The sequence below is a fragment of the Pinus tabuliformis genome, chromosome 8 (genome assembly GCF_031772625.1).
Source record: "Pinus tabuliformis cultivar Carrire ecotype Pingquan chromosome 8, CPIR1, whole genome shotgun sequence".
NCBI classification, from domain to species: domain Eukaryota; kingdom Viridiplantae; phylum Streptophyta; class Pinopsida; order Pinales; family Pinaceae; genus Pinus; species Pinus tabuliformis.
The window spans coordinates 37,255,010-37,268,668 of NC_142294.1; the positions used below are offsets into that span (position 1 = coordinate 37,255,010).

The window sequence follows — 13,659 nt, forward strand, 5'->3', positions numbered from 1 at the left end:
ACGATGACATAAATTTCTGCATAATTTTTTCCCAATTCAACTTCTGATCAATCTTTACCTATACAATGTTTAGTGTTTGACTGAAGGTTTAGAGTTCGATTCCCACAGGTAACAGAGGCCACGAAGGTTTCAAGTTCGATTCCCACAGGTCACAGAGGCCGCGAAGGTTTCAAGTTCGATTCCCACAGGTCACAGAGGCCACGAAGGTTTCAAGTTCGATTCCCACAGTTCACAGAGCCCCGAAGGTTTCAAGTTCGATTCCACTAGGTCCAGGAGGAGCAAGAAGATCGTTGGGCTCAATGGGGAGCAACCAGTCGAAAGTCGAGAGCGAGGAAGAGGTGGTGAAGGCAAAGGAGAGGAAACAATTTATGAAGGAGTCAGTGGCGGCCCGGAATGCTTTCGCCGCCGCTCATTCGGCGTCCATAACGTTGCTCAAGAACATTGGGGCCGCGCTGAACGACTACGGGCAAGGCGAGTCAAAGGAATCCTTGAGCCCCGTCCCCCCCATATATGGCGATCCGCTGCCTCCCGCGCCTCCCCTGCCTCCGCTACTCCTTCCTCCGCGCCCAGATGAGCCCTCCGCTCGCCCCCTGGAGCGCTCTGCCAGTGCACCGGCCATCGCCTTACAGCAACAGGCGGAGGAAGACAGAAACCCTGAAGCAAACGCTGGTGCTTCCATTCCAGAAGGAGAAGAAGACGAAGTAGAGGAGGAGGAGGAGGAGCATCTGGTGGAGGTGTCTCACTCGGTTACTTCTTTTAATCCACCTCCGCGTCCGCCTCCTTTATCCAGCGAACCCCCGCCGCCTCCGCTGCCTACGCTGACGAATCAGTGGGACTTCTTTGACGAGAACAGCTACTACGAGCACCGACCCTCCATCGATGAACTGGAGCCCCACGACCAGGACCACGATCAAGATCAAGATCACGACCAGGACCACGACGACGATCAAGATCAAGATCAGGACCAAGACAACGGCCAGAGCCACGACGATGCCGCCACCGACACTGACACTGATGTAAACAACAAACCTGCGGTCAAGGCACTGCAAAAGTCTACCCCCATTGTGGACAGCCAGAAGGCGGACAACGACATGCAGCTGTTGGTGGCCCCGAGCAGAGGTAGAGGCAATGGGAAGCCACTGTTGCAGGTATTACAGCAAATCGATGATGAATTTCTCAACGCTTCCCAGAGCGGCCAAGTGGTTTCCAAGATGCTCGAGGCCAACCGCATGCACTATTATTCCAATTTCGCCGATAATAAAGGTGCTTTCATTTCCTTTGCATTTTCGGCAAATTAAACAACAACAAAAAAAAACCAAAATTCAATCTGAGTGTGCAAATTTTCAGGAGTTAGAGTTCATGTTGTAAATCTGTTTTCTTTTATTAGAAATTGTGTATTCTGATTGAAATGATTGACGTTGGGTGAACGCTTTATTTATTATCATCACGGTAATTTTTATTTCTTACCTCATAGAAAAGTTAATGCAGTCTGACATGTTAGAGGAATAGCAGTTTCCTTGCATTTATATTTCCTTCAAAGTTGACTTTGGCACTTTAGTAGCAAGGAAACTGCTATTCCCCTTGCATGTCACACTGCATTAACTTTTCTATGAGGTAAGAAATAGGAGTTGCCTTATCATCACAAGTGAAGTGTCTTATCATTAATTATGGGAAATTATTACTAGATAGGTAAGTGTCTTAATCATTAATTATGGGAAATTATTACTAGATAGGCAATTTTGTAAAGATGTGTAAAATAATATTGTGTAATATAGTTGATTTAATATATTTGATTTGACCAACGTTATTTGGGATAATAATTCTATCCAAAATTTTGATAATGAATCTATCTATCATAAAAGATTTTTTAATCATAATACACACCTACTCTATGACAAGTCCAAATTCAGTTTAGTCCCAAGGGATAGCTCAATTGGTCGAGTTTTAGTTGCTAAGTGTTTTCCGAGTTGGAAGGTCACGGGGTTAAATCTCTTTGACGCCCTAGGGATTAGGATCCCTTTCGATGAAACTGTCCTTATATTTCCCTTGGATGTAACAACCACTCAGTAATATGAACCACAGTTTAAAAATAAATCAAAATTCAGTTTTTACATTTTCTCTTTCGATCATAATACACACCTACTCCATACGAAGTCAAATTTCAGTTTTCGCATTTTCTGTTTTCTATCTGCCCGAGCATTAAATTAGGGCCATGGATAAAAGTAATTTCTCCGATTACACTGCACCAAATAAATTATTCTAACGGGGAGCGTTATTTACCCGCTCTTTACTCCTTTTCTTTTTACTCTTTTTCATAGGCCACGTAGGTATTGTGTTAGATTATTTGAAAAAGATATTAAATGTATGATGTGTTCATGTATATTGATTTGTTAGTAGAATTGACTTTTTTCCATTGAAACAATATAAAATTAAAATAAAAGGACTAGAAATATTCAGTATTTAATGTATTGTAACTAGTTTTGTTTATTATAATTTATCTCCAATTTATGATCTCAAAAATAAGCAAAACCATGAGAGAGTTTGACCATTTGACTAAGCATTCAAAATAGTTATTCACTTAAATGGTTATGGGTGGACTAATATTTCCTTCTGAATCAATAAATTCCAAATCACCAAAGCTTAAGTCATCTTTGTTACCTCACTATTACGTTTCCTCATCTATTTGTAGTTCTCATATAAGCAAAGTATAATTTTTTGTTGTTCCTTTGAGCGCTCAACTAAAACCTTCCCATAATGGTTTTGACTTGCCAATAAGTATCCATTGTATGCTTCTATTTTGTGTTTGTAGTCTTTGTTGTTTTGTCTAGTATCTAATTGGCCACTTGTGCCATCACTCCATCATTCGACATGAACTACACTCTATTTGAGGTTCTTCCTCAGTGTTCTCAATTTCCTATTGGATGACCCAAGGAGTAATGTTGTGATATGTCCTAGCAAAGCTTTTTACGGTGGTTTGTGCTCCAAAGGTGGAGTGCCTTATGCCATCACAACGACCTCTCTTTTGCCAAGATCCTTTCCCTCTGGGCATGAGTCTCGTTAGATGGAGTTGCAACAAAAAAAGAACGAGAGGGCTCGAGGTTCCTTGTACTAGAGAGAGAAGGGAAATGAGGCTAAAGAACCAATGGAGAGTGTAGTAGAGAGGATACCCCATAAATCACCAACAAAGTGACCATAAGGGACATTGAACTAAGAGAGGAGTGAATCGTCTGAGCCCTAACTGAAGTGAGAAGTGTTGGGTAATTAACCAAGTTTGTTAACCAAGAAGAAAGACAAGTGATGTTGAAGCAATGTATAAGAGGAGAGGGATCACATAAGAAATTAAGCCAAAGAGACTAGGGAGGAGCTTTGTGCATTGAGCATCACCAGAGGCCCAAAGTATCGAACAAGCGGGGAAGTTGAATTCGTGAAAGGAGATTGAAAAGGAACGAGCAAAAACATTGAGGCTCTAAGCTGAGGTCAAGTTAAATAATTCAAACAAAAGTAATGGATAAACTTTTGAGAGCGAGGGGTAAAACTCCAAAGTTCTTAATAAAAAGAGGATGAAAACCCTTACAATTTCATTTTCAGTGATGAAATTGCATTTTTGAAATAATGAGATTGCAACATTCTAATTCCATATATACGGAAATTGTTGAGATGAAATTGTCTTTTTAAGATAAAAAGATTGCAATGTTATTGCAATAAAAGGTTGTTGAGAAATTAAAAAAAAAAGGTTGAAAAATAGGCCTCTTAAGGTAGGTTTATAAAAGTTTAGTTTATGGTTATAAATTAATATACGGAAAAGAGAGCATTTTTATCTTTTAATTAGTTTATTTTCCTTTATTTATTTGTTTTTTAAGTGATTTGAAAATAAAGATTTTTTTTTTATATATTATTTTTTTAGAAAACTATATTAATAAAGAGGTGGTAGTATAGTTAAATGACATTGGTAGATTATATTGTATGTTGTCAAGTTTCAAATAAGGTAAATAGTTTCAAATCAAAATAAAAAATCTACAAATGTTTAGTGGCAAAATTCCTTAGTAGTTTTTGTTATTGTAATGTCTATAAGAGGTGCTTAATATATTAATAATTTTGAAAAGCATGATCTAATATAAAAATATGGTAACTTATGGCCTCTTCTAGTTTAGATTAACTGACACTAACTCATGTTCCCCTCTCGTTGTGTCCTTGAAGTGTTTGTAGACCATATCCTTCTATTTTGGTTCTTTGTGACTATAATTGACAAATGTCCTCTGACTTGATGCCTTGAAAGAGACATCTTTGTGCAAATTTACAATTAGTTCACTTTTTATCATGCCATATTCAATCTCAATGATAACAATTTGTTGTTTTAATAACAATTGAACCCGTGATAGACGCAATATGCTATTTATTGTCACGCACCTTAGTTGTGGCCAAATATATGGAAGTCTTGTCACCTTGAATCATTTCCTCATGTGATCTTAAAACTCTGCTTGTTTCTTGCAGTTCTGTATATACAACTACAAACATAGGGAGCTTCTTTAAACCAACAAGGGCGCAAGATCTAACCCGATCTATTCTCAACCAAACTAAAATAGACCTTAGGGATATGAATCTAAAGGTTGTTATACCTAGCTTAGTTTTGTAAGTTCTAAGAAATTATCACGAAATTTCCATATAAAATAACAACATTATAAAAGAGACAATCCACTCTAAACTAGAAAACCTTTCCTTATAATGACCTAACCATGGAAATCAAGACATTGAACATGTAGAGTCTTGAAACCAAAGGTTACAAGGTAAAAGGTGAATAGACTTCAAATTCACCAACCTAGAGAGCATTGCTACATAATCTTGGTGATGACTACTATAATGTGGAGGTGTCCTACAAGCCTTCCTAATCCCCACACAATGAATCACCATAATCCCACCTTGATTGGGATATAATATCATTACATTCAAAATTCTAGTTCTCTACCACATTAAGCATGTGCGAGTGGAGCTCCGAGTCTCATCACGCTTATTGTGAAGCTTTGGTAGTGGGGCTAGCACATGATTGACATGTGGCTTATTAAATTAGAGGTATTTGTCATTGAGTGCATGGGCATCCTCAGGGCATATTTTGATAGACCAATGAACCATTAGCCCTTAAAATGCCCATTTTCAATCTATTTATTTCATTAGCAAGAGAGTTTGTAACACTGTTATTCTCCCTTAAGACTTGAAAAAATCAATTTTTTTTTGGAACCTAATGGTTGCTTGGGAAAATCGAGCCAAGATTGATACAAGTTTGAAAGTTGGAAGGTATTTTTTGTTCATGAATTGGATGATGACATTTGAATCTCAAAATATGACAATCCAATGTTGTTTTTAGTCCTTAAAACAATACACATGCTTTAGCTTGATTATTATAAGAGATTCCAAATCCCATGCATAAGACAATTCAATTTTTTCTCCTTGATCAATAAAGATCCCCCTCACTTACCACCCCTCAAAAAATATAAGTGGTTAATAAGCGTTTGAAAATCAATAAATGGGAGATGTGTACTAAGACATTATTGGTGGCTGGTGCCAGGGTTGGGGGCTTATTTCTTGTCGAGAGGAATCCTATAGCATAGTTTTGCATGGAGCCTCAGTCATATGACAAACAACCAAGTAGAAGCATATGCATAGCTCAAAATTTTGTCATTGGCACATCAATGAGGTTTGTCATTGGCAAATCAATGGGTTATACAAAAGGTATTGGAATTTACGGATTCCACAATTATCATCGAACATGTGATTTCGGTTACAACTCTAAAGAACAATAGGTTGGGTTAGGCTCTCTTTCGAATTAGAACCCTCAAAGGAAGGTTTGAATCGATGTACATACCAACAATGAACAAATAGGTTTGAATCAATGTACATGATAACAATGAATAGATAAACACTCAAGCCAATCTGGGCACATATACAAAAAAATTAAGGTAATTAAAAATTAATGGACTTGATTGTGGGAATTGATCCTAAGTATACCTCCCAACCACCCAAACAAACCCATTTGACTAAATAAAAATAAAAATAAAAATAATTATTATAAATTTTCTTAGGTTAAAAAGATAATTACTAAAACAAAATCATGTTAATTTATTTATTTTTCATGTATAAAATCTTGAATCTAACATTAAATTTTGTAAACTAAAGTTGCTAATGTTAAATGGATAGTTTTGAAATATTATTCAACATAAAAAATAACCCAATTAAATATAGAAATGAGATATTTTTGATAACTTAAATACTAATTTTCAAGTAAATTATTATTTTTTATGTTTTGATATTCTATTTAACATATGTTACTAAATGAAATGATCCTAAGAATAATATTGATGATTAGAAAATAATTTAAGATCTAAGAACATGTAATTTAAGAGTCCACTCAACTTACAAATTTTGGTTTTAGAAAAATTGTGAATTGATATATAAAGTAGTTAATAGACAAAATGATTTTTTGGGGGTATTTTTGTTATTGTTGGTTTTTCGTGTGTTGAATCTATTTATGCATTCAAAAATGTATTTTAAATAACAAAAAAGTCATAATATCGCTTGAAATAGTATTGCCCAATTCCGATGAAAGGGCCTTTTCTTCTATAAGTTAGACTACGTCGAAAAATTAATTGCCTACAAAGAGCAAGGACTTGCATAAATTTTGATGGGTAGTAACCATTAGTAAGTCTGCACATTTACATTTTTACTCCTACTTATCAAAGTGTTGAAGAACACATAAATAATTGTGATAATAGCTAGTGATAAGTATATTTATTTCATAATGACTAATAAGTTTGTAGATTTACATTTTTATTCTTAAAAGTGTGAACACATAAATAATGATGGACAATAATTCCTAGTAAGTATATTTATTTAGAAATCAGTCTTTTGGATTAATCACATCGTTAGGATTGGGTCGACTTTCGGATTAATCACATCGTTAGGATTGGGTCGACGTTTCGAACCAACTAATTTGGTTCATCCTCAAGACAAGGTTTGCTTAAATTGTAGTAAAGAAATATGTTATTAGTGTAAGGCAACTCTAAAAGTAGATTTGTTTTTTGACCACTATTAGTTTAGCATCGACCAATGCAAGTTATAATTTTTAACTTTGAAAACTAAATATTTATTTTTCAATATTATTGAAAAAATTAGTTTTCAAATATTTGATTGGACCATGACTTGGAGGTCTTATTGAAGCCTTTGCCACAATGCCAAATTGCCTTTTATTTTTTTGCCATAATTTATGGAGCAATTGCAATATTTATGCCATGATTTTCATATATTTATAGATTTTTCATTGTTAAGCTTCATAGTAAAACCACCCAAAATTAAAATCCTTGAAAATGACATATTTACCATCACTTACTACCCACCACAATTTAACCAAGTATTTGCATAAAAAAATTGAATAAGAACAACATGTAAATAAATATACTTGCCATGAGTTGTTACTACCCACCATTATTAATGGGCGTAGTCTAACTTATAGACGAAATAGACTTTTTTCACTAGAATTTGGTAAAACAATTTCAAGAAAGAATGTGATTTTTATTGTTTAGAATGCATTTTTGAATGCATAAATGGATTCAACACCATGAAAAACTCCCTACACACTCGAAATATATAGATTAAACAACTTAAACTTGAGTTTTTAAAAATATTTGACGGATTTTGGTTTCAAATAACCAAAAACAAATTCATGAAAAAAGATCTTTGGCAAGATGACTTGTATTCATGGGCTTGGCACTAATGTTGTGGAGTATGTGATATCTGATACACATGTTCTCAACTGTATTGTAATTTTTGACCTCCTAAATGCCCACGAGCTTGATTCTGACCACAACCTCTATCCTTAACTCTAAACCTTGATATGCACACCAACCACATGTAAAAGAATTGTGAAAGTCAAAGGCACATGTGTTTTGACACAAATAAAATGGATCTCTCCTTAAAGGATTTAAAAACGGATTAAGGTTTCTCAACGTATAATGATAATGTTCATCATATCTATCATAATTTTACTACAACCCTTTCCAATATCGCTAACAAGTTCTCTATCGAGGTGTCGTATTAAAAGAATAACAGAAATTCCAACCCCTGGTATGATAACGATTGTAAAATTGTTAGGAAAGTGATTAGAGACGCTCTTAATGAAACTGTGAAACATTGAAAAAATAAGTACGTACATAGCTCTCATCAAAAGGGAGAAAATGTCTTATATAAATAAGAGGCAAGAACATCTTCTTCACCTTTCTAAAATTGAGCCTAAAAAGTTTTGGAGGAATATACATGTTCATAAAACGAAAGAAAATAATTTGATACCCTTAAAGAATTGGGATATCTATCTTGAGAATCTTTATGATTCCCCAGACACCATGGACAACATATTAAACACTCTTATAGAGGAGGATATTTTTTCTTTGGAAGATGCGAAGTTCGGGATTAAGAAACTCGCTATGGGAAAGCTAAGGATATTGAAAGCTACCAAGCTGAAATTCTCAAAATGGGGAGGTTTATCCTCATCCCCCCTATACACAAACTCCTTAATTTGGTAGTGAAACATGACTTCCCTAAGCCTTGGATGCAAAGCCCTATTGTGTGTGTCTTTAGAAGTGGGGATAAAAATGTTCCCTCTAACTACATGACCATTATGTTTAGCCGCATTTTAACCAAACTGTATGGGCTAATTTTGGAAAGGAAGATTAACCTGTGGCTTGAAAGCTATGGTAAAAGAGCTAAAGGGAAAGCTAGTTCTAGGAGACATCACTCAACTACAAACCATCTTGTTACTATTAGGATAATTTATGAGGAATGTCGCAGTAATAAAATTGATCCCTTTTGTTGTTTTGTTGACTTTAGAAAAGCTTTCGACACAGTTCCTCGCCATAAGTTATGGCAGAGACTTAAACAAATAATGGTTCCTCTTGAGTTGAGGGTTGCTCTCACTAGGCTTTACGATAATCTTATTTCCAAGCTTAAGACCACCGAGGGTTGGCCTGGAGAAATTAAATGCAATATCAAAGTTAATCAAGGGTGTCCCCTATCCCCTACCTATTTTAGCATTTACATTGATAAGTTAGAAGAGTGTTTGGAAGCTACAGGATGTGATGGCCCCAAGCTTGTTGGTATGGTCATTAATCTTCTCCTTTATACTGATGATATTGTTCTTCTAACCAAAATCCATGATGATCTTGACAAACAACTTAGAATCCTCCATGGCTACTGCTCCAAGATGGGTGTGACTGTTGAAACTAACAAGACTAAAGTCATGATAATTTAAATCCAAAAAGATTAACTATGATAATTTCAGTTATGATAACAATTACTTGAGGTATTGACATTCATCATTAGCTCAATTGGAATTATAACATTGAGAAAAGGATAACAGGAGATTGGAAAGCTTATTGTGAACTTGAAAACAATTGTAAGTCGACAAATGTTTGGGTATGCAGTAAAAACTTCCTCTTTGAGACTCTTGTCACCCTTGTTATTTTGTATGGATGTGAGGTTTGGGGTTGCAGTATATCTAGAGAATCTTGGAGGAAGATCAAATTGACCCAAAAACAATTTATAACCTACAACCTCAAGATTAAAGGAAATACTCCCACCCTATCTTCTTGATTGAAGTCAACCTTTCCCCCATTGAAAACATGATTATATTTAGGTATTTGATGTATAAGAAGAAGCTTTACAACGTGGAAGCCAAGATGTTCCCTAAAATTGCTTCTAACTCTAGCCAATAGCCAAAACCCCCACCTTCGGCTCAAGTGAGGTTGGCATAAGGATGCCCAGTCTTGGCTCGACCATTTGGGGATAAAGGAGGAGATCATCTTGGAGAATAAGGATAACATTAAAAATATTGTTACTTCCAAATTTAAGGATAAGTTGTGGGATGATAAGCAGTTAGAGGGAAAAAAATAAGTTAAGGTATTATAAGGAGGTGATCAACCCCAATCTTGCTAAATAGAATTATCTTTCTGTCTTGACCAATTGATCTGGATTTGTGCAAGAACTAAATGAAATACATATATGAACAAAAACACAAAGATATAGCGAAAACATAAATTCAACTCATTAAAAACAAAGTATTGAAAATTGTTTACGTGCAAAATGGAAATAAACTAGCTCAAACAATATTAGCTTATCTTTGAGAAGAGATGTGGCAGCTACATGCCTTCTAAACTATGTTACAATGAGGCTCGAAGGCCTATTTATTATTGAGAAATAATGGAAACCCTAAACATCCAAAAACCTAACCCTAGGAGATGAAGTGCCAAAACTTTGTGGGTCCCGTTGGGCTAAATTGGTACATAAACTTCCCAGGGTCGTAATTTTGGCATACGATCTATGTTTGATGCGAAAGATATCTTGTTAGAAAGATCTATCCAAGGACTAGAGTCATTTTGAGGGCCTAAACGTTTTTTTTTTTTTTTTTTTAAATGGGAAAACTCATGTTTGTAGTCGAAAGTACTCTGGAAGTCCAAGACCCAAAAAGCTGCCAAAAATAGTAAATTGTGCTACAATGAAGGAAAATGAAAGAAACAACGGTGGGGGTCCAAGTGGAATAGGTGGGTGGCCACCAATATCCACCTGGATCAATCCTGCCTCCTTAGGAAGTAATGGTCCCCATTGCGTTGAGTGCCTCCATGAGATGGGGAAACTTTTGCTGAAGTTGGTCCTTGGTGAGCCACTTGCCTTGGTGCACGTGTTGGCCAGTTTTGATAACCCGATATAGTTGGATCTTTTGCTGGTGAGTGTTCTTGTTTTGTGTGTCCATGATTCGATTAATTGTGGCATGTTCCATGTAGTATGTGTCTAGATCTGTTGGTGTGAGTTGTTTTACAATGTCTGATGTGTCTAGTAATGGTGGAAAGTATAGTCGAAGGTGGTCCACATTGAACATTGGGTGCAGACCAAGGAATGGAGGAATGTTGAGCTCAAAAACATTATCTCCCACAACCTTGGTGATGTTGATCATGTCACTGCTTGTTCTTGGCATTAGACTTCTCCAAGATGTCATGAACCTACTAGCAAATGTGCTAGATGTGTTTAATAAATATGGTTGTCTTATCAACCTCAAATTATACATGTGTGGATTTTGTCTGTGTAGTCACATGAGGCATGACAACATCAATCAGACACAATGGTTGAAATCCCAAACCCACTTGAAAGGGACTGCGACCAGTCGAGCTATGGAGAGCTTTATTATAGTTGTGTTGCACATAGGGAAGGCTCTCATCCTAGGTTCATGGATGCTTGGAGTTGTACATACGTAGTATGTGCACTATCATCTTGTTGACGACTTATATCTAGCCATCAGTCTGGGGATGGAATGTAGTCGACTTGGTGAGCTTGGTGTCCAATAGTGTCTAGAGGCTTGACCAAAATGTGCTCAGGAACCTAGTATCCTGATTTGATATAATGGTCTGCGATCCCAAAATATACCCACACTCGTTCAAAGAAGAGTTTGGCAGTGTCCTCTGCTGTGATACTCTTCTTGTAGGCTGCTAATATAGTCATCTTAGAAAATTTGTCCATGACCACAAATACATAGTCATTACCATGCTTGGTAGAAGGGAGGCCAAACATATAGTCCATGGAGATGGATTCACAGGGCTGGATGGGACTAGGTAGAGGAGTTTACAGGTCTTACTTCTTGATTGTTGGCTTGGCAATGGCACAGGCAGTGCAGGATTTGATATATTTACCAACATCTTGTCGAAGTTTTGGCCAATAAAAGTACTTTTGGAGTATGGCCACAATTTTCTCCACACCAAAGTGTCATGCAACTCGACTCTAGTGCACCTCCCAAATTAGCTTGGCACACTTGCTTGAAGGAACACAAAGGTGGCTTAGTTAGAATAATAATGCATCCTAGAGGTGGAAATTAGGAACTTTCTTGCCATCCACTAGCATCTGGTATGTTGTGTGAACTCTGGATCATTTTTGTACATTTGTGGCCATCTAGAGGTCTCGTGGCCACAAGAGCTGAGAATAATAGTCAATGCTGCAACTGGGGGCCGACTGAGGTAATCTGCAACATGATTGGTGCTTCCTTTTTTGTATTTAATGTTCGAGTGGAATTGTTGCAGATGTGTAGGCCACTTCTGATGTCAATCATTTTGTAACTTCCCTTGTGTTTGTATAAATTGAAGAGGCCAGTGAGCGGTGTGGATTACTGTCTCCTTCCACATAATGTAATGTTTCCATTGCTAGCATGCATGCACGATAAAATACATCTCTTTATGGTATGTGGGGAACTTCCAAATTGCTTCAGAAAGTGTCTCACTATGATAGGCCACTGGATGCTCATGTTGGGTGAGGATTGCACCAATAACATAGTCATAGGCGTTTGTCTCAATTTCAAATGGTTGTTGCAGGTATGGGAATGTGAGTGCAGGTGCAGAGTAGAGGTAGTGCTTTAGTTCAAAGAATGTCTTTTATTGGGACTCAGACCAGGAAAACTTTTCTTTCGCTATACCCTTGGTAAGTTGACTCAAAGGCCAAGTGATATTGGGAGAATCTCAACACAAACCTCCAATAAAAATTTGCAAGGCCCAAAAATTTGTGAAGCTCCATTAGAGTGTGTTATGAAACCAGCACACAAAAAGATAGAAAAGATAGTTGAACGCCTTAGAATTCAGCCTCTTCGAGGGGGAAACCTCCTTTACATTACACAAATGAATAATTCTTCGATGATTCAAATGACAAAACCTCCTTTCTATATATAGGAGTCGAAGGGGTCACAATATAACTAAGCCGACCTAACAATAATAATATAAAGGCACACATATAACAATAGAGAGATTCTATGGGGCATAGTAGTAACAATATGGGGACAATAGGGGCACAACAATATTAATAAGGGATACAACTACAATATTAATGGGGGCATCACTAGTATTATAGGGACCTAACATGCCCCTCTCCTTCAAAAAAGTGTTGTCCTCAACGCTTGAGTAGTTCTGGATGCTTCTGTATAAAATTCTCATCCTCCCATGTGGAATCTTCAACGGATAAGTTCTTCCACTTGATGAGATACTTTGAAATGGATCGATTTCGTAGCTATCGAGTTCTTGTTTCTATGACTGCTTCCGGTTCCAATATAATTTTTCCTTCCTCATCAAGTTCTGGAAATATTGTTTGAATTGGGAGCTTGTCGCCTATAACCTTCTTTAAACATGAAACATGGAAAACTGGGTGCAGTCGAGAAGCTGGAGGAAGCTCCAATTTGTATGCCATAGTACCAATCTTTTGCAACACCTTGTACGGACCATAATACTTTGGTGACAACTTGTTATCCTTCTTAGCTTTCTTGAGGGACATTTGTTTATATGGTTGTAGCCGTAGGAATACCCAATCACCTACATCAAAACATCTTTCACTGCGATGTTGATATGCCTGTTGTTTCATTCTATTCTGCGCCAACACGAGGTTATCCTTTAAGAGTTGCAGAACTTGTTGTTGATGCTCGATGTGATGTTCCACTGCTTGAACCTTAGAATTTTCTCTTAGATATGATGTGATGGATGGTGGCTGATATCCATAAAGTGCCATAAATGGGGTCATTTTTTTTGCAATATGGAAGGAAGTGTTATACCACCATTCAGCCAGAGGCAACCATTTGACCCATTGTGTCTGTTTATC

At 36.7% G+C, this 13,659-nt stretch overlaps 1 protein-coding gene across 1 annotated transcript in view; it reads left to right on the forward strand.

Annotated features, from left to right (window-relative positions):
• Nucleotides 1-284: 284 nt before the first annotated feature.
• LOC149234010 (protein ALTERED PHOSPHATE STARVATION RESPONSE 1-like) overlaps nt 285-13,659 on the forward strand; it is a 60,934-nt gene continuing 47,559 nt past the window's right edge. The window contains exon 1 of the mRNA XM_089371712.1: nt 285-1,263. Within this exon, the coding sequence (XP_089227838.1) occupies nt 300-1,263 (964 nt within the window). The 5' untranslated portion in view covers nt 285-299. The remainder of the gene's footprint in view (nt 1,264-13,659) is intronic.